Raw genomic sequence first — 21,459 nt, 5'->3', positions numbered from 1 at the left:
CTATGGTAGTATGCCAGTACTTTCTCATCATGGATTATTACATAAGATGTTAGCATGTGACAAAAATGTGCATCTTAGAATTGGAGAAATATGGTAATATATATTTCGTTTGGCTATTCTGATGATTAAAGAGTTGTCAAGGCCAGGTGCAGTGGTTGCACCTGTGATCCCGGCACCTCGGGAGGCCAAGGTGGGAAGACAGCTTGAGCCCAGGAGTTCAAGACCAGCCTGGGAAACATAGTGAGAGCCTGTCTCTATAAAAAAAAAAAAAAATTATTATTTTTTAATTAACCTGGCATGATGGTGTTGGTTCCAGCTACTCAGGAGGCTGAAGTGGGAGGATCACTTAAATATGGGAGGTCAAGGCTGCAGTGAGCTGTGATTGCACCACTGCCCTCCAGTCTCGGTGACAGCATGAGATACTGTTTCAAAAAAAAAAAATTGTTAAGGCCGGGTGTGCTGGCTCATGCCTGTAATCCCAGCACTCTGGGAGACCAAGGCAGGTGGATCACCTCAGGTCAGAAGTTCGAGACCAGCCCGGCCAACATGGCAAAACCCCATCTCTACTTAAAAAACAAAAATTAGCTGGGCGTGGCGGCTCACACCTGTAATCCCAGCACTTTGGGAGGCCAAGGTGGGTGGATCACCTGAGGTCAGGAGTTTAAGACTAGCCTGGCCAACATGGTGAAACCCCATCTCTACTAAAAATACAAAAATTCACCGGGTGTAGTGGCGTACACTTGTAATCCCAGCTACTCAGGAGGCTAAGACAGGAGAATCACTTGAACCTGGGAGGCAGAGGTTGCAGTGAGTTGAGACCTCACCATTGCACTCCAGCCTGGGCAAAAAGAGTGAAACTTTGTCTCAAAAAAAAAAAAAAGTTACATATTGATTTCTGGCACATAGTTCTCAACCAATAGTTGTTAGCTTTTATCACTGTGGTTACTAGTAATACTATTTTAAGAAATGAATAGCGAAACTTGTAATAAGTTGTAAAATGCTCCTCACACTCTGCCCTCCTACCGCATATCTTACCCACTTTGCTGTTGAATTTTCAAGCCCTGGTACCTGCAAACATGAATGTATGGATGTCACCAGAAAAAAAACAAGTGAAACATTGACCACTTCTCAGTTCTTGTTAGAGGAAAACCACAATGGCACGTTAAATGTTGTGGCAGCAGGGTCAGATCTGGCATGTACATGCTGGTTCTCACAGGATGAGTGAATCGGGGCAGGAACTGAGCGATGTTTGCATCAATCCTTCACTGAAGGACAGGGGACGAGGGCCACGTCCAGGGTGATAAGAACATAGACCTACGCTGCGGCTCTGGGTCTGCCGCTTGCCAACCCTGGCACTTCAGGCATGTGCTCAAGGTCATTTCGGTCTCACTTTCTTCTCTGTGGAAACAGAGAAAAATAGCTACTCCTTTACTGCACTGAGAGATACATACCTCAGGGTTCCAGTGGGTCAAATGGCTGGAAAACCATGGCTGCGAAGGGAAAGGCACTTAACCACATTGTTTCCCTATATTTCATTTATATTGTCATTCAAGTTCTTTGACTCTTTCCATGCAGTTCTACATCTCGCTGTCGGAAGGAACGGTGTATAGGGGGATACCCAGATCTGGTCCTGGAGCCAAACTTAGTGAGACGCTGGGCACAGGGCAAATCCCTCTGTGTGCCCTGACTCTTCACACCAAAACCCCATTATCCAGGAACCACCTTGGGGGAAAGGGGAAGCTGTAGGTCCTAGAGCTAAAAGAATTAAGAATGAAATGTTCCAAAGGGACGGTGTATATAACAGAAACTATTTCCTGAGAAGCAGTTGTGCCAGCTACTGTACTTACCGGTAATTAGTGGCTATAGCCCCCTATTGTATTTGAATAAATGGAGGCCCATTGAGAGGCAGGTGATTTTCCTAAGATCCTAGAGCTTCCGAGATGGATTCCTCCTGCACACTACACTGTGCTGTAGGGACGGGCACCCCATGCGAGCCATCCGGATTGCACAGGTGACAGTGCTGGGGAGTCTTCATGAGAACCACTGGGCAGCTAAGCACTAGCTAAGAATTCTTTCTTCCTTTCTCTTTTATTTAACAAATGTTTATTGGAGCCTAGCAAGACCTCCACACCCTAAAAATACTCCATGGAATCTGACGCACAGTCCTTGATTCAGGAAGTTTGCACAGTAGTGGGAAAGGCCATGAGTGAACCTGGGTTTCGTGGGACCTGAAGCTTAAGCAATTTGGAGAGCCCTCTTTCGGAAAAAGAACACCAAATTAGAAACTGGGGCTTGGAGGGAGTACAGCAAATGAAGGACCCTAGAGCTTAAGCCTTATGAGCACCACTGTAATTCTGCTTTTTGGGAAACAAGCAAGTGATGACAATAAAATGTAGTGTGGGCTGATGAGAGATCAGGAGAGTCACCTAGAAGAAATGCCTTCTAAGGTGAGGCCCACAGGATGGGCCAGGGAGTCCTGGGAGAGGGAATAATAGGAGCAGGATGCAGGCAAGGAAGAGGAGCTGGTGTGATTTTCAGGGAGTGAGGACAGCATCGTTTTCTCCTTCCTTTCCTAGATCATGAAGCACCTGGGATGGTCCCAAAGTGCAGAGCCTTGAGCTGCCACACCCTAGAGGTTAACAGGACCCTTTCATCGGCAGGGGTGTCACCTTTTCTCCAAGCTCCCTGGGACATCTCAGGCCCTAGAAGAAGGCTTCCATACTTGGTTCTCATGCTCCAGGAAGAACACCAACCTGCTTTGAGGTCCCTGGCCTTTGTTCCTGGTTAGCTTACATTTGCATTTGCAAGAACAAAATGAGCCAGAAAAACTTCCTTTGTCAGAAGTTAACCCTGAGGTCTAACAGGCTCAGAGAAAGGGAAGACAGGGGAGAGGTAGAGGGAGAGAGATGTAGGGAAAAGACTAACCATAAATAGGAAATCCTTCTGAGGCAAAAGCTTGAGCGACATCTACCCTAACCCAAGGTGGAGTAAAGTTTGTGCCCCTCTGAAAGCATTCAGCAAGGTGTCCGAGGGGCCATTAAGGTCCCTTAGGGGGCAGTGTGGGCTTTGTTTCCCCATGTGCAGCACAGTGCCTTGCCTGTTGAATCCTGATGCCAATGCACTCACCTCTTCACCTCCCCAGCCCCCAGCCCCCAGGCCAGTTCAGCAGCTAAGAGTGGATGGAAGGCCCTGATGTCTGAGCCTGGGTCTCTGTGCAGCCCACCAGCTGGAGCAGCAGCCTTTGCCTGGCGGGGTGTGGGGGCTTCCTTGGAGACTCAGATTCCAGGGAATTATAAAACACACTCTTCAGCTCATTTCACACATAAAGCGGGCAAGGTTGGTCATGGGAGGGAAACCTTGTCTAGGGATCTGGAGAACCAGGCTTTCCTCTTGGATCTGATGCACTTGAGTCCTTTACTTTCCCTGAGTTCTAGTAGCCCTGTCTTTAAAATGGGAATAATACTTGCCCTGCACTGTGGTTGAGAAGAGGGGAAAAAGGAGGGATGGATATAAAAGCTCCCTAAAAAGTTCAAAGTACAGACCATCATTACATCTGAAGCCTGCGCCAGGTGACTTGCTCATCAGCCTTCACTGCATTGCAGCAACTCTAAGGTCAACTGCACAGAGGACACTGACCACGTTTCATTTGTGGGTTGGGAATGGACCTCCTCCCGCCCCCAGGAAAGAGTCAGGGATGGCTCCCACCATGCCACAACTCACACCAGAGATGAGGGCAACTTGGCATTTTAATAGGCAGAAGGAGAGAAGCTGGAAGAGAATGTCCTCTCTAGACACACCTAGGCCAGTGCATGGCCTCCTCTTCATCACACCTCATTGTCCTATGTTGGCCCACACCTGCACCTGTGTCTCTTTCACTTGTACCACAGAGTCCTCATAGCCTTTTTTATAAGGAATAAGATGGGAAAAGGAAGAGGAAAATGGAGAGGGGTTCAATTCTGCACTGAGGGTTAACCCAAACAGATCATCCTTATCTCCAGCAAAAGATGAAAGGACCCAGTGGGAGACGTTGCTCACTGCTCACCCAAAAGCCAGGCTCTCCTCTTCTTCCTGGGCACACTACAGGGCTGTGCTTCCCAGCCTCCCTGGCAATTATATGTGACCATGTGACTAAGTCCTAGCCAATGGGATGCAAGTGACCTGGCCCATAACACCCTCCCAGACTTGCTGCCCAGTAATCTGCTTTCTTTCTGGATGGCTCCACTGGTGACAACCTTCAGGATGACTGTGGAAGCCTGAGGACAGGGCCACCCCTTTGATTTGTTGACCTACCCAGTACTGTTACATGAGCATGAAGTAAATGACTACTGTGTTTGAGCTTTTATGGATTTGGGGATCTATGTGTTAGAGCAGTCAGCCTACCCTAATTCATACAGATCATGATAGCCCATGGGTTTTGCCACTTCCAGGAAGCCCATGTGACCTCTGCCTTCTTTCTATCTTCTTTATCTCCAGCAAATGCTACCTTATAGTGCTATTCAATCATTTCATGAGAATAGTAACTAAAATTTAAACAAGGGGCTCACATCTTTCTTTTCAATTTTATGCCATGCATAGCAAAGTGCTGGCCCCAAAGAGATTTTTAATAATCATTGGATTAAATCTTTAGTTTCACCCCTCTGTGTATTTAGTAGGAAGTTCCTCCAGCAGGAATGTCCATTCTTTTTCTCTACCTCTGAACTTCTAGCACCTTGTCTATGCCCATTTTCCACCTCTCTTCTTCCACAGAGACTTTCCTTACCACTTTAGGCCTCAGTGATCTATCTTTCCTTCCTTCAAAGTCACAGCACCTTATGGTCACTCACCTGATGATTCATCAAGATAACTTTTACATTATTATTATTATTATTATTTACAGTGTAACTATAACATAACTAATATATAACATATATGTAAATATAACATAACTTACATATAACATACTTTGCATATTATGTAACACTAGCTGTGTTATATGTAAATATTACATAACTAATTCTGCAGTGTAACTATAACATAATGATGCATTTAAAAGATGGGCAGAGGAAGAGGAGAACAAAAGAAACTGGCAAGGAGACGTCAAGCAAGTAGGAAGAAAACTTGGAGAGTTCAGATGTCCTTGAAACTAGGAGAAGGGCTGGGCAGGTGACTCACGCTTGTAATCCTAGAACTTTGGGAGGCCAAGGTGGGCGGATCATGAGGTCAGGAGATCGAGACCATCGTGACCAACATGGTGAAACCCCGCCTCTACTAAAAATACAAAAATTAGCCGGGCGTGGTGGCGGGCGCCTGTAGTCCCAGCTACTCTGGAGGCTGAGGCAGGAGAATCGCTTGAACCCAGGCGGTGGAGGCTGCAGTGAGCTGAGATGGTGCCACTGTACTCCAGCCTGGGCAACAGGGCAAGACTCTGTCTCAAAACAAAAAAAAAAGAAAGAAAGAAACTAGAAGAAGGGAGCATTTCAAGGTGAAAGAGGAGACAGCATCATCTGCTGCAAAGAAAGTGGCCAAATAAGGTAGAGACCACAAAAATGAGTTTTAGCAGCATGGAAATGAGAGACATTTCAATGAGCCCAATGATATGGGCTGAGGAGGGAGTGGGCAGTAAGAAAAGAAAATGGAGACTGAAAAATAACACTTAACAAGGGACAGAGAGGAGAGGGTTAGGTGGTAGCTGGGCAGAAATGTGAGGTGAGGAAGGATTACAATTTTTTTTTTAAAAGGGCTGAGACTTACTGAAGGAAAATAACTGGTAGAGGGAATGAGGGTGGAGAAGAGAAGTGAGGGGTGATCCACAGAGTAGAGCCCCTGGGAAGCAGGGCTGGGTGGTGCGGCCAGGAGACAGGTGGAGGCCTGAGCCCAGCCACCTGCTTCCGTGATACCTGGTGGGATGGAGGAATGACATTCTTTCTTCCTTCCTAAGCTGTTGTCAGGTTTGGGGGCAAACCCAGCTGATGGCTTCTGTGTTTTTCAGAAAAAGCAAGCCCAGCTATGTGCTTGGATGAAGAGAAGCAGCCTCTGAGCAGGTCCTGACCTGCTCCCATGCCCAGCACCTCCCATCCTGGAGGCGATGCCTGCAGTGGGGTTGTATGGCCACTTCCCACAACTCTCACCTCGGCTTCAGGAGCTGTCCTGCAGCCTCGGGCTTGGGTAAATGCAGGGGTGGTCTCTGTGGTCTGTCTGAAGGCCCTTAGAATACTTTTACCTTCAAATTCTAGCTTCTTACAAACCTAGACCACAAATCCTTTATCTGTATTTTTCCTGAACCTACCTTGGATTTAACTGTCAAATAGATGGCCTGTGGCTCTAATACAGCGATAAGAACAGAATTCTTCACTTTGAGAAGCCAAGTTGCTTAAAAAAAGTTAGGGGGGCACAGTTTTGGCGTACAGCGAGTGACTGCATTTGTCCTTCGCCTGTGTGGGGCATGTGGATAAGGTCAGTGGTCCCATGCCATGTGGTCTTCCTCTTGGCTTATCCCTCTAACTCGCTGTTGTCCTAGTGGCCATGTACTATGTGCAGGACACTTTCACAGTCCGTTCATCCACAGAGCAGTCCTAGCCTCTTCTAATCTCCACTTAAGAGCCAATGAAGCTTCCAGGGCGCAGGTAACTTAAGTCACACAGCTTGAATTAGACTGGACAACGAGCCACCTTTCCACCGTGGCTGCACTGTGACCCTGGGTCAAACGGCCTCATGACCAGCCCCCTCCATGCCTGTCCCCTTCTTCCCCGGGTTTGCCGCCTTTTCTACTCCGGGGCCTTAGGAAATCTCCTGGGACTGTGGCTCCCCTCTTACTCCCCTCCCTCCCAGTTGCTTTCAGTTCTGCTGTTCTTGTGGGTCTCTGTTCTCTTGGCTCCGGGCCTAACGGCTGCCCCCTCCAGCCTTGGCCTTGAGAAGTCTCTTGGGGCGGAGAAGAGAGGGGCTGCCGCCTGGCCCCAACCCTGCGACCCTTCGTCCCCCGCTAAGCCGGGATGGCAGGCGGACTCGCCGGACCCTTTTTTAGACCCAAGGCTCTCTTCGCCTCTCCATCCGGCGCCGGCCGGGGTGGGGCGACCTGAGGGACCCGGTAGCTGACGACAGAGAAACAAGACCGGGCAGGTCGTAGAAGGGTCGCTTCCCCCAGTTGGGTCCGGGGCTGAGCCAGGCACCGCAGGAAGCGGAGACAGCGGAGGCGGTGAGAGCCTCGGGAACCACGGGGGCGAGCGCGCCAGTGTCCACCAGAGGACGCTGTCGGCTCGCGGAGCGGGGCGCGGGCGGCCCGGAGCCCCGCGGTGCGGCCCAGCATCAGAGCGCGCAGTGACTTTGTCACTGCAGGCTTGGGGAGTGGGTTGCAGAAGAGAGAAGAGACCCACCCATCCTCAAGGCACTCATTTGGGCAAGGAGGGAAGAGACCCACTAGAAGACTATTTGACACTCTTCTCATTTCAAACGTGTATAGAGCACAAAGTTGCGTTTACCATGTCCAAGATACCGCGGAGTACCAAGATGAGTCATTCTGGGTCTCCAAATTTAAAGACCTTTAGGGAAGTGGCAGGATCAAAGACAGGTACCAAAGAACTATACTACAGTATAGTAGGGAGAGGCAGGAACTCCAACGAGACGTGAGGAAGAAGCGGTAGGAGAGTTGAGGGAGGAGTTACAGCGTCAGCCGGGGGATGAGGCCGGTTGCCTGGAGGACTTGGGCCTTAAAGTGGGACAAATTCGCAGCCTTCCAACACATGTGTTGCAACAGAACCCGTGGATTTAAGCAGTTCTGGTTATACATTCTGTTACACATAAATGCTCATCAGTGACAAAAGGCAACATTCCTTGCCCTTTAGCCCCAGCTTGTTGATCCTGAAAGGTAAATTAGAAATAAAAATGGATTCACCAAATATCCAGAATGTGCTAGAGATATATAACCTAGTCTGAACAATCAGATCAGTCATTCTGCTAATTGGTAAAATATCCACAGGGGAGCCTGGGAGACAGCTGTTAAACTTGGTTACAGGTAGCATCAAACCATCTGCCAAAAATACCTCAATACTTCTATTGGTGTTGGGAGAGGAGACACAAAAATATAGAAGTTGAAGAACAACAAAGTCTTTCAGTCTTTTTGTTTTAAAGACTCTTATTATGAAACAACTTAAGGGAGAACTCTATCAACATCATAGCTCCCTTGAGAATTATATTATAGTATAGATTATTATTGAAAGAATTATTATATTGCACTGTGCTAAGGCTAGTTTAATTTGGAGCCAATAAATTAAAACAAATCTAGACCTTAGGTTTATAAAAATGTTGTTTCCAAGGAATTAAAATGTAATTGACATGATTATCATTAAATAGTGCTGCCTTGGTTCCAGCATGGCAATGTAGAAAGAACAGTCAATGTATAAGGTAAAAGATTTGGGTCTAGACCTCTAGGTAGTGTTTTGGGTTTTTTTTTTTTTTTTCTGTTTTTTTTTTGTTTGTTTTTGTTTTGTTTTGGCAAGTGAGTTAACTTCTCTAGGTATCAGTTTCCTCATTTAATAGAGGAATTTAATAACAATAAAGAATATAGTCTGGGCGCAGTGTCTCATGCCTGTAATCCCAGGACTTTGGGAGGCCGAGGCAGGTGGATCACTTGAGGTCAGGGGTTTGAGACCAGCCTGGCCAATATGATGAAACCCTGTCTGTACTAAAAAAATACAAAAATTAGCTGGGCATGGTGGTGTGCACCTATAATCTCAGTTACTCAGGAGGCTGAGGCAGGAGAATTGCTTGAATCTGGGAGGTAGAGGTTGCAGCAGTGAGATAAGATTGTGTGCCACTGCACTCCAGCCTGGGTGACAAAGCAAGAGTACATCTCAAAAAATAAATAAATAAATTAATTAATTAATTAAACAAACCAAGTGATCCCTCAAATCCCACAGAGTATAAGAAGTAAGTCTTCTCAGTTCTGTTGGGCCCAAATGCCTCCTTTGTGCTGCCGTGGTTCTAAAGTGGCTTTAAGGAACTGCACGTCCCATGAGGTGTTAAGCATATAAGGGGGAGGGGAAAGGAGCTTGGATGGCTGCTAGTTCTGATATTAGGCAGGATTCTCCACGTCATCTGGAGCCTTCTGTATGCAGTGGCCCAGAGCAAAAGGGAGGGAGGATGGTCAGTCTGATTCTTACTGTGATTATTGCTACCCTAAGTTCCTACAGTGCTTTCTGAGTGGGCTGATTGTCATTTATTGTGTGCCACCTTGAATTACCTTTCTGCACCTGTCATTTGAGAATAGTGTCTATGGCAGTCTTCAGTGCTATTCACCAAACATTCCATGCTCCTTGCTGGTACAGATGGTAGAACTTCCCAGACCCTGTGGTTGGGGAAGGCGGGATCTGAGACTGGTTCTAGCTAATAATTAGTGAGCAGAAATGATGTTTAGCACGTCCAGATGGATTTTTTTGGGTGGGGGGCAGGTGGGGGACAGGGTCTGGCTCTATTGCCTAGGCTGAAGTGCAGTGGCACAATCTTGGCTCACTGCAGCCTCCTCAAGCAATTCTCCCACCTCAGCCTCCCAGGTAGCAGGGATTACAGGCACCCGTCACCACGCTCAGCTATGTTTTTTTAATTTAATTTAATTTAATTTAATTTTATTTTGTAGAGATGAGGTTTTGCTACCCAGGGCCTCCCAAAATGCTGGGATTACAGGCATGAGCCACCAGGTGGACTATTTAATTGCCTGTGTAAGACCCTCCAGACATCCTTTTTCTCTCTGCCCATGACCAGCCATGTTCCAGATGATGACTTTTTAGCCAGCCTGGATCCAGAGGTGAGAATGACACTAATGGGAAGCAGAGCTCCCAATCAACCTGCCATGGACTTAGAGCATGCATGAGAAGAAAGCTTTGTTCTTTTAAGGTGTTGGGATCTGGGGAGTGCTTATTACAGCAGCATGACCTAGCCAATCCTGACTAATAAAGGGCCATTTTGTGTTGTCATTTTTTGTTTCCCCAGTGCTCCAAATGACATGACACTTACTACTGACTGTTAAATAAAGGACTGACTGAATTGATCTACTCATCTCCCCAGATGGAGCAGGGATTACCTATATAGCTATTTATCCTCCCTGGAGCATCTGCCCTAGTATCCTATATAGCAAGTACTTAGTAAAGACCCTTGAATTGACATGTGATCTTAAAAGTCCAAGACAGGGGCCGGGCACGGTGGCTCACACTTGTAATCCCAGCACTTTGGGAGGCTGATGCAGGAGGATCACTGGAGTCCAGGAGTTCAAGACCAGCTTGAGCAACATAGTGAGACCCCATCTCTACAAAAACAATCAAAAAAATTTAACTGGGCATGGTGGCACATGCCTGTAGTCCCAGACACTCAGGAGGCTGAGGTGGGAGAATTGCTCGAGCTTGACCTCGAGTCTGGGAGGTCAAGGCTGCAGTGAGCTGTGATTGTGTCACTGTATTCCAGCCTGGGCGACAGAGTGAGTCTCTCTCTCTTATAAAAAGAAAAAAATCCCAAGACACAACCCAACATCTGGCCCACAGAAGATGAAGAATGTTATGCTGTTCTCCAAATGGCATCCTAGTGAGTAGGGCGCATAGTCACAGGCCCTGAGGAAGAGGGGCACCAGGCCATCTCCTTCTGCATCCATCATCAAGCTCGATAGGGCTGCCTCTGATCCCTCCACCTCTTTGCAGGTATTAAGTGAAGCTTGGCTCGAGTCACTGCAACAGAATATAGAGAAGAGATGGGGCCAGAACTCGGAGCTGAGATGGGTCCAAAATAAGAAGACATGGCAGGGCACACAAAAGCCCACCACAGGAGCATAGGTGTGGGGCAAAGTTCGAAGTGGCGCTCAGGGTCGGGTGGGGGCTAGGCTGGGGCGGGGCCAGCAGAGCTCTAGAAGGTTTCTGTGTCATTATACTGCTGCGCGCTCCATCCCATGGCCCAGGTGGTTGGATTCTGTTCAGCGGAGCATGTGTGGAATGTATGATAGACCCTGACCAGGCAGACCTTTGCAGAAGCCCATTAACATTCTATAAATGGCAACAACCAACACAGCAACAGGGACATGAATATTAACGCGCTAGTCTATGGTTCTGGCTCCCCCTTCCCCGCTTCCTCCAGCTGATCTAAACAGTATCCGCAGACAGTTTCAATTTTGATTATACACAGTGTAAATCATCTTCAGACTTGGATCTTCTCTTTGTCTAATACCCTGTCTTGAGGTGAGCCTTCTGGAGGAAAATTACAGAAGAGAAAAATATTTATCCATCACAAAATCACCTTTATAAAGAATTAACTCTAGTTATGCTGCTTGCCCGCTGGAATGTTCGGTGGCTCTCCAGGAAAAAGTTGAGACCCATCTGCAGGCCCTCTGAGGTCTTAACTATCAGGTTCCTACTTACTTCATCTCCTGTTCCTACCTGCCACAAGTGGGGCACACCTGGCCGCTTACCTGAAGAGTCATGGCTTTCGTACGTGTACACATTATACTTTTTGCAGCCAGTACCCTTCCCTTTCCTCTTTGCTGCTGGAAGAACTCCTGTTGGAAAGCCTAGACTCGGCTCCAGGGATTCTGTTGGTTGATGCCTTCCCAGGCTCCCCAGGCAAAGGGGTGATCCTTCTTCTGTGCCACTCCCATCCACAGACCTATTGCAACGCTGATCGCCCTGTCCTGGGCACGTCTGTTGTTCTATTCTTTTCTCGTAAGCCTTAATTTTGAAAGGAGAAAGGCTCCATTTTGGTCATCTTTGTTTAATTATTGTATCATTTTCTTCCTTCTCACAAAGATTATGAAATAACTAGGCCATAGTTGGAATCCAAAGGACATTTTACTCAATGTATATGCTAACCACTGTCTTATCCTTTGGGATTGGAGACAGGGGCTGAGGGAAGGATGAAGCTGGCAACAATTTCCTATTGGAATTTTACCTCCTAAGCCCCCTGCTTGGGATTTTCTTTTCACAGGAAACCTGGAGCAGGGGGTTATTTTGGACCTGCCTCTCCTGCAGGAAAACTTAGACAAGCTCACGTCTGGCATCTCCATGATGTCCCTGGGGAATACATATCCTCATTTGGCCAAGTTAGAGAGTAGGAAGGAGAGAGATTTATTTAGAAATAAGGAGGTAATAAGGGCAGGAAACTAGCAGTGTTTGCATGCAGACTACCAGCATTCTCCCTTTTTATGTAAACGTTAATCCAATACAAAACACGTATTTTGTTTGACAAAGTCTTTTATTACCGTTGCTCCAAAAGAGTTGCTGTAATGGAAAGGAGACAAGCATTGGTTGCCCTTGAGAATTGCAGTCTGGTGATTTACACGGAGTAACAGTCTGCTGAGCCAGGATGCTAGGAAATGGTGCTGGAAGTTTGTAGGTTGTTTTAAGATAGTCACTGAGATGGTAACAGATCCTATTTAATATATTTGGGGGCTGGGCATGGTGGCTCCCGCCTGTACAAGACTTACCCAAAGCAAGTAATGAGAACGTATGAAGCACCAATTAGTCAAGGATCCCTAACTCCATGAAATCCTTGACTTTCCAGACTTCCCAACAGGATCAGGACTAGGGTGAGATGAGTGACGCACTCGGCTCAGGTACAAAATTTAATGGGTGCAATAAACTCAGTAGTATAAATATTTTAGTGCAATATTTAAAATTATTTAAAATGTGGATATTGTGTCCATTCTGGATTCTCACATTTTTATTTTTAAAAAATTGTATTAAATCTTTATCTTGATTACGTTTACTGGTACCCTTTACATTTTGCCTCTGAAAAGTATCTCACTCATCTCACTTTGGTGCTGGCTCTGCTTCCCAAATGCATTTTCAGAAGATCAAGCCATATTTGCCACTGCCTTCCATCACATGCCCTGGAAAAGGGGAAAGAGGCTTCATGAGAATAGCAGAGTGGAAGGAAGAAGCAAAAGGGAAAACAGTAATAATCAAAGAAATAAAAATTAAACAGCAATGAGATACCCCTGCTTGTGCTTTGTCAAACGGACATATTTTAAGACATCGTATCTCCAGCTGGGGGAGTGACAGGGTAAAACAACCATTGAAATCCTGGCTCTTTACATCGGAGCTACCTAGATCATACGAAAGACTGAATCTTAGCACCATCTCTACCCAGCTGCCCCGTTCAACAGGGCAGGCTGAGAGAAATTACTGTATTAGGAAGCTCCAGAGCGGTTGCAGGCAAAGGCTTTGCCTGTTCTTAGGAGATGACCCTGGGACTTTTCTGATCATTTTTGGGACCTGTTTGCTGCATTTGATATCCTGTTTTTCCAGGGGACTGCCCCCTTCCTCGCCTTTAAGCCTTTTTAAGCTTTTAAGCCGCAGGCAACGATAACCTTTATCCACTGAGGAAAAAGTGATCGGGAGGCGCGTTTTAAATTTTGGTTTACACTAACCAGACCCGCCAGATGAACACTCAGCTTACCACAATACCTACAAATTCCCAGACTTGACTTGGCAGACGGGCGAGGGCGGAGGTTTTCTTTCCCCACTTGCATAACCCCCAGCTCCCCGGCTGCGGAGCCGACCTCTTCCCCGCCGCCGTCTTCGCGGGTGTCCCAGCTGGGCCGCGCCCCGGGGCCCCGCGCTCCCGGCCCTGCCCTCCCAGGTTCCCAGTCTCGGGCGCGGGGCAGTCTCTCGCCGGCCGCCGGCCCCGTCCCGGCTCCCAGCCGAAGAAATTTTTCCCCAGCAGCCCAGGGCTCGCCTCACGTGACCAGCCGCGGCGGCGGCTTCCAGCGAGAGTTTAAAGGTTACGGAGGAAATTAGCATGGACACAGCCACTCGCCCCCCCGGAGGGCGCGCCCCATTTTCCCGCAGCCCGGACGGCGGCTGTCAGCGCGCTGATCGGAGCCGAAGTCCCCGAAAGGGGCACCGATAAGGACCAGCGCAAATAGGAACAGTCACTTTGCAAAAAATAAACAGACCACAAACCAAGCCGGGGCTCTACCGAGCTTTCACTTGTCAACAAGTTCTCGCAGCCTGCGAAGTGCAGGACAGATCCCAAAGGGGAGAATGTCCCCAAAGAAAGGCAAGAGAGAAGAATAGAGTTTAAAACTTCACCCGAGCCTTGCTTGTCCCTCCCCCTCCCCCTTCCCCCTCCCCCACCGCCGTAGATTACAGCGTCCCGGGACAGAGTGACAGATGGGTCAGAACTCCACAGGCTGCTCCTGCCCGCCGCGACCCGAGTGGGGGTGGGCAGGGGGAGGGTCCCGAGGCCTCTGGGGCAACAGGGCTCCTCCACTCCCCCATCCCCAGCTCTAAAAGACAGTGTTGGCCGCAGGGTCTCCGAGAGATACGCGGCCCGGCGGGGCCCATCCATGGCCACCCATGGCCCCCCGTACGCGCATCCAGCCCAGCGCCGCCGCTTCCCGGGGTCCCGCGCGGGGTCCCCGCCCCCCGGCTGCCCCGCCCGCCGCTGCGACCCCGGGCAGCCTCGCCCGCTCTGCACCGTTCTCTCCTCGGCTCACTTTTTCCGTATTGCTCCCCCAACCGGCAAAACTTTCTATTTCCCCAAACACTGCGTGCGCGCGCGCGCGTGCACACACATACACTCACACACACACTCACACACACTGACGTCTTTTGCGCATTTCCTGCATTAGAGGGAGGGAGACTCGCTCGCACACCGACAGAGGGAGAGGAGACCGCGGGGGAGCGCGGGCTGGCGGGCGGCGAGCAAGCGGCAGCCGAGAGCGGGGACGCGGGGAGCGCGGCGGGCGGGCGCCGGCGCCCAGGAGGTGGGGCCGCGCTGAGTCGCAGTCCCTGCCCCGCCGCCGCGCTGCGCACCGCCCGGTGCTGGCCTGCGCCCCCGAGCCGGATCGGCGGCCGCCAGGACTCCGAGCCCGCGCGGATGTGAGATTCCGGGCTCCTGGCGCCTCCCGATCGTCGGCTCCGGCGCGGCGCTGCTTCGCCCAGGAGGCGGCGGCCCCGGCTGGCCGTGGGGCTTGTGGATTTTTAAAAATTTGGCTCCGAGGAGGACCATTTCCTCTCGACATGCATCCCTCCGGATAGACTGAACATCCCTCCGTCCACCCCCCCCCCCGCCCCGCGCGGTCAGAGGCAGGCGCTGAGTGTGCGAAGAGGATCCGGGTTGAAATCTGCGCCCCCGGTTCTCGTCCCCGCCCCGTCCCACCGCCCCATCCCCCTCCCGGAGTCGAAATTTCCCGGGATTATGTTTCGGAAAGGTAGGTAAGCGCCGGGCGCGGAGCCCGCTTTCCCGCAGCCCGGAGCCGGAGAGCCAGCTAGGCGGCGAGGCAGCCCCCGCGGCTTGCAGCGGAGCCGACAGCTCGTCTTCTCTTCTGGAGGTGCAGCTGGTGGTCTTGGGGAGAGACTTGCTCCAAACACGGACATCCCCCAGCTCTCCGCCCTCCCTGTTTTCCGTTAGGAACCCGGCGAGGAAATACATGCACTGGCTGAGAATCGCCCGCGCCAGGGCGCAACGCCACAAGGTGTAGGGAGTGTGTGGGGTGGGGCGAAAGGGGACCCCAAGAGTCCCTGTGGCTCGGAGTGCCGGGCCGTCGGTTTTTCATTCCTGCCCTGGGGGCAGACGGAGTGACCCCGGCCCCCACTCCCCGCCCCGACCATGGTAGTGTTCAATGGCCTTCTTAAGATCAAAATCTGCGAGGCCGTGAGCTTAAAGCCCACAGCCTGGTCGCTGCGCCATGCGGTGGGACCCCGGCCGCAGACTTTCCTTCTCGACCCCTACATTGCCCTCAATGTGGACGACTCGCGCATCGGCCAAACGGCCACCAAGCAGAAGACCAACAGCCCGGCCTGGCACGACGAGTTCGTCACCGATGTGTGCAACGGGCGCAAGATCGAGCTGGCTGTCTTTCACGATGCCCCCATAGGCTACGACGACTTCGTGGCCAACTGCACCATCCAGTTTGAGGAGCTGCTGCAGAACGGGAGCCGCCACTTCGAGGACTGGGTGAGTGCGGCGCCTCCCCGTCGGTCCGGGAACCCGGTTGTGGGGTCCCGGGGAAAGACTCGCTGGTCTCGATCGTAGGGCTCCGGGACTTATTGACGACTGGGGTGTGTGTGTGCCTGTAAGTCTCAGTTTCCTTGGGGAGCTACACTTCACTTCATAGTTGGGGAGAAACAGGCATTGGCGAAGAAGATGAGACTTGTTAAGAGGATGTGGCCCTCTGCTCCTTCTGTGCCCTCCAGATGATGGGTGCTGCGGGAGGTTTGCAAACTGGGAGAGCCTGGGCCGCTGGTGCTGAAGGTTGGCCGAGGACCTGGCTTTCTTCCGCAGGCGCGTGGTGGGCTGGATGTGTGTGATTGTGTGTGGGTGGGTCCCTCCGTCCTTGGAAAGGCACGTGGAGCCTTTGACTGAAGGCTTCTTGCACGTCCTGGCTTTGTCCTGCTTAGCCGAGCGAGGAGTTGCTTTATTTTTCCCTCCGAGAGGAAGCTGGCTTGTTTCTATTCTCTTGCATGGTGGTTAACTCATCTTCTGACATACAAGTAGAAAAAATGTTTTCTCCTCCAGGATGTCTCCTCTATGGTCCCAGAAACATCAGTCGAGCTCGTTTTGTCCAATTCATTGCCCATCCATGCAGAATGAATGTTGCATTTTAAGAAGGGTTCTGCTTGTGGGTAATTGGAAGTCAGTGCTTTGAATCTTATTTAAAGTTATATTGTTTCTCTGTTTTGATTGTCAGGATACTGTGCAATAAAAGACGATTTCTAAGTATAAGATTGAGTTATTAATTGATTCCATTGTTAAACTATTAAGGATTTGGAAAGAGGTCTTGTCTCAATCTACTATAAACCAAATGCATCCAGCCTTGGCACTTGGACAAGCGGAGAGATGCAAACCTTCATTTTGCTTTTCGTATTTGTTTTTGGGTTTTTTTTTCTTTTTTTTTTTTGCTCTTCTTGGAAGGAAGGTGTTAATTTAGGACGTGGATTTTTGTGTTTTCAGGTTTGTTACACGTTTCCACCAAGAGCAAGTGCAAGCGTTCCTCTTGAGGTATATGTTTTCAGGGTTCTTTGGTCTACACAAAAAGTGAGAGAGCTATCTAAGCCTCAAAAGTGGTGTAGAGCAATTGCTTTCTATTGAAAATCAGATAACTTCATGAATGTCCTAGAGGTCAGAGGTTACACTTGGATCACCTTGGCATACCATCTTACATATTTTTTTCAAGGACATGGAGTTTTAGGGAAAAATAGGAGAGAGCCTGTTGTTTTTATGCTCATGGCTATGATGTAGTCTGCCTGAAACCATGGTTACGGTTTCACAGGGAAGCTCCAACAAGCCACATGCGTAGAACTCTAGATTTGTGGTTTGCACTTTGGAAAGCAGGCAAACCTTTATGGAATCCCAGAGAACTCCATGCCATTCTATTCTACTTCACAGATGTCCCTCATCTCTGCTTCCCTCAGCCCCCACAACAGAGCTCCCACTCATTCCCCATTTCTTTTCCATGCATGGCCTTTGGGCCCTTTCCTCATGGAGGCAGTGCATATGAGAGGGGGAGTGGAAGGGATAACTAATTTCAGAGGTAGACCTTGACACTGAAAACCTGTGATTTTGGAGTTGTTGTTATTGGACAGGAAGGGGATGGAAAAAACTTGATGCTGGTAGCTAGGAGATGGGGGCCTTTTGCAGTGTATGCAGATGAGGGGCTTGGACAGTGGGGCAGAGAGCAGGGATGAGGAGCAGCAGGTCTGCATTTATCCATAGAACAGATGCCGGTTGGAGGGAGAGTGTCTTTGTATCTCTGGTGATGCTTCGCTGGGGCACACCCCAAACTCTGGGAGCTTCAGGACACTGTCCCCACCTTCATCCCTCCTAGTGAAGCATGCAGTGGGAACTCGTTTGGTTATCATCCTCTAAGGTTCTCAAATTCATGTTGGATTTGGCCCTAGGCCAGATCATCTAGTGCACAGGCAAGTTTTACAGATGAGGACATTGAGTTCTAGAGAAGCTAGTTGGGGACCGAAGGTCACATGACAAGCAAAGGTGGGTTGGAAGTAGGGCCTTTACCACCTGTTGCCCATGGCTTGTCTGACTGGGAGCCGAGCCTGCCCATCTGGCCTCCCAGCCTATTCTATCCTGCAGATCCATGTGCTGTGTCCCTGACATTTTTATTGTACTTGGTAACTTCATCTCTTTTGCCTTATAACAAGTATGAATTAGGTATGGCAGGTATTAGACAAACTAAAAAACTTGAGATAGAGAAGCCCAAAGTCTCAAGGATGAGTCAAGTGGTGGAGCAGGTTCAGAATGCCCATCTGTTTTCACCAGAGGATGCTGTAGCCACTCTGGTTCCTCCAGGCTGAAGGTGGGGGACACATTGGCAGGGGTGACTGGCCCTTGGAAATAGAGACAAGCTGCGACTGGGCTAAGTTCACCTTTCCCAGTCTTAACATTCAGGGTAAACCCATGGTTTCATAGCTTTGGGTAGAATTCCCTGGGCTCAGGTCTCTGCACTCCTTACCTGGCAGGAATGAAGAGACACACCCTTCTCAGGTGTGGCTAAGAGATCTGGCCTGAAGTAAGGGGATGTGGATAGCATAAAGCAGCCGCTTCTCTCATTGCTGCAGAACACCGAATTCTATTGCACTTTGAATTCAATTGTATTCCTGGAGTTCCTGTTTTGTGCTCATGTCTAACCAGGGAAGCTTCGCACTGTGGGCCATCCAGAGGAAAATGAGGCCCTGGGTTACTCTCAGGGGGCTTCCGTTTCACTAAGGAATTGACACCAAGTACCCATATAATACATCAAGCTTGTCTAACCCATGGCCTGTGGGCCACATGTGGCCCAGAATGGCTTTGAATGCAGCCCAACACAAATTTGTACACTTTCTTAAAATGTTATGTTTTTTTGCATTTTTTTTTTTTTTAGCTTATCAGCTATCATTAGTGTTAGTGTATTTTATGTGTGGCCCCAGACAATTCTTCTTCCAGTGTGGCCCAGGGAAGCCAAAAGGTTGGACACCCCGATATAGACACTTAACTAGCAATTAGGTTCCACACAGGTGGTACTATTAGTATGTTAAGAGTTTGAAAAGGGAGTGTGGGCTAGGCACCGTGGCTCACGCTTGCAGTCCCAACTACTTGGGAGGCTCAGCTGGGAGGGCCGTTTGAGCCCAGGAGTTCAAGATCAGCCTGGGCAACATAATAAGACTCCATAACTACAAAAAACTTAAAAATTAGCTAAATCTGGACCTGTGGTGTGGTGTGTGCCTATAGTCCCAGCTACTCAGGAGGCCAAGGTGGGAGGATTACTTGAGTCCAGGAGTTCAAGGCTGCAGTGTGCTATCATCTCACCATCAGGCCACAGCATTCCAGCCTGGGTGACAGAGTGATACCCTGTCTCTTAAAAAAAAAAGAAAAAAAAAAGGTAGGGAGAACTGGAAGAATCCAGGAGGGTTTTTGGAAGGAGGCATGAGCTGGGTGTGAAACAGTAGGTTATATTTAAAGAGGTATCTACAAGAAGGAACAGTGTTCCTGGCATGACCACCACAGGAATAAAGACAGACAATCCTGTGGTCAGGGTTGGAGAATGGATGAGCAGGACAGAAACTGAGTGTACCTGTCAGAAAGGAGTGGGCAGGACAAGATTTCCCAAATTTAAGACTTTTTTCTGAGTACTGCCTGTGCTTTCATTTACTTAATATTTAAAAAATTGATTCTTTCATTTTCCACTTAGTCTTTTCTTAAGCCCCACTATTCATGAAATCACAGGTTTGGAGCATGTAGTTATAACTTTTCTTTGTTCACATTTAAAATAAACAGGACTCTACAATACAGAAACGAAGTTAATTCCAGGTGCCTCTGAACATCATTAGTGATGTGGGGCCCACACTTCTGAAACATTGGAGTAGGAGAAAGTTTAGAAAACTGAGGTGAATTCTAGAATGTGTAAAAGCCAAGCTGAGATAATTATTCTCCAGATAATGAGAGATGTTTCAGTTGTGATGACAAAGGAGGTTGCTTTAGAGAAAGCTCATTACAAAGAGAAGGAAAGATTTTGCTGATGCTTTGAAGTAAAATCTATTATAACACTATTGCTATAGCTGGGTTTTCCAAGAACCAGTTAATAACACTACTCAGTCTTTCATGTACATAAGAATCAGTAAGGGAGGGTATATAAAAATATAGATCTATATAGATTTATATAGATCTATATAGATAAAAATATAGATCCTCTGGCCCAATCTTGAGAGCTTTTGATGCTACAATTTGGAATAAGCTGGGAATCTACATTTTAAACCAGCTCTCCCAGAGATTCTGACCAGACCAGGCTTGCTTTGAGAAACACTGGGCTAGAATAGAAATTGCAGGCCAGAGAGGGCTCCAGAATTAATGGATCAAGCATTTTTACATAGATATGTCCTGAAATGTGACTGTATAACTTTATAATTTTTAAAGAAAGATTTAGAATAATAATTGTGTGAACTAGAAGTATTGGGATTCATGTTAGAAGCCAAGGCTGAATGAATGCTGGATGGATTGGCATTGCATTTAGCACAGGGGTGGGAGGCAGGTGGAGCAAGTATTAGGGCTTGAAGGGCTGCGTGCAGGTGACAGCTGGCTGGCTTGTTCACATTTTGGATTTTTCTCTATCATTGCTTCAGTAGTCTACATACTGAGCTCAGTTTCCTCTTTGTTCTACTGCCCTGCCTCTGAAGACATCTTTGGTGAGTGTCACTCCCTTGCTGTATTCTGTAGAAGAGGCAGGCACTCAGAATCCAGAGGTACAGAAAGCCGTCATTTGAGAGGTGATTCCCCGGAGCGGTGAAGTCTGGAGTCACACTGCTTGGACTTGAATCCCACTTCTACCATCTACCACTTTCATGACCTTTAGCAAGTGACTTAACCTTCCATATTTCCATTCATTCCCCTATACAAAGTGGGTGATAATAAATATACCTCCCTATTATGAAATGGGTTGATTGTGGGGATTAAAATGAGTTAATACATGTACAATGCATACACCAATGCCTGGTCCCTAGTAACTGCTCAATGCCTATCTACTATAATAATTATTATTATAGCCCCCAAAATGAGCATGGGGCTGGCCTAGAGAGAGTTTTTGACTGAATTGATTATTATATAGGCCACAAGAAAGCTAGATTTTCATATTCTCCAAAATAGTTCTCTTCAGTCTGGCCATCTCATTTGGCAAAGAATGGGACACTAGAAGTGTCATTTCTGGTTTGTATTTCCCAAGTAGCCCATCGGCAAAGCTTTTCAAAATGATGGCACCCCTGCTGACTCTGGGAGATAGGCCTATACCCTGTTTGGACTCTGGGAGATAGGCCTGTACACCATTTGGAGAGGTTAGGCTCTGAGGCCGTTCTCCCTTGGCCCACCAGAATCACTTGGGGGAGATTCATGCAACACAGATGCCAGGGCACAGCCTCTAGCAGTGCTGATTCTGATGCCCCGAATAGAGCCTGAGTTAAGCAGGCCCCCTGCTGAATCTCCTACAATGGCAGCCTGACCGCACTTTGATATATATTATTC

The 21,459-nt window shown here is 48.6% G+C and overlaps 1 protein-coding gene across 2 annotated transcripts in view; it reads left to right on the top strand.

The window, feature by feature from the left end:
• The first annotated feature begins 14,618 nt into the window (after positions 1-14,618).
• Positions 14,619-21,459, top strand: part of PRKCE (protein kinase C epsilon) — a 533,266-nt gene continuing 526,425 nt past the window's right edge. For both annotated transcript variants that reach the window (XM_055241505.2, XM_055241506.2), the window contains exon 1: positions 14,619-15,909. In XM_055241505.2, coding sequence (XP_055097480.1) covers positions 15,562-15,909 — 348 coding nt within the window. In that variant the 5' untranslated portion in view covers positions 14,619-15,561. The remainder of the gene's footprint in view (positions 15,910-21,459) is intronic.

The sequence above is a fragment of the Symphalangus syndactylus genome, chromosome 14, assembly GCF_028878055.3.
Source record: "Symphalangus syndactylus isolate Jambi chromosome 14, NHGRI_mSymSyn1-v2.1_pri, whole genome shotgun sequence".
NCBI classification, from domain to species: domain Eukaryota; kingdom Metazoa; phylum Chordata; class Mammalia; order Primates; family Hylobatidae; genus Symphalangus; species Symphalangus syndactylus.
The sequence above is the reverse complement of the archived record's forward strand: the minus strand, read 5'-3'. Positions and strand labels throughout refer to the sequence as shown.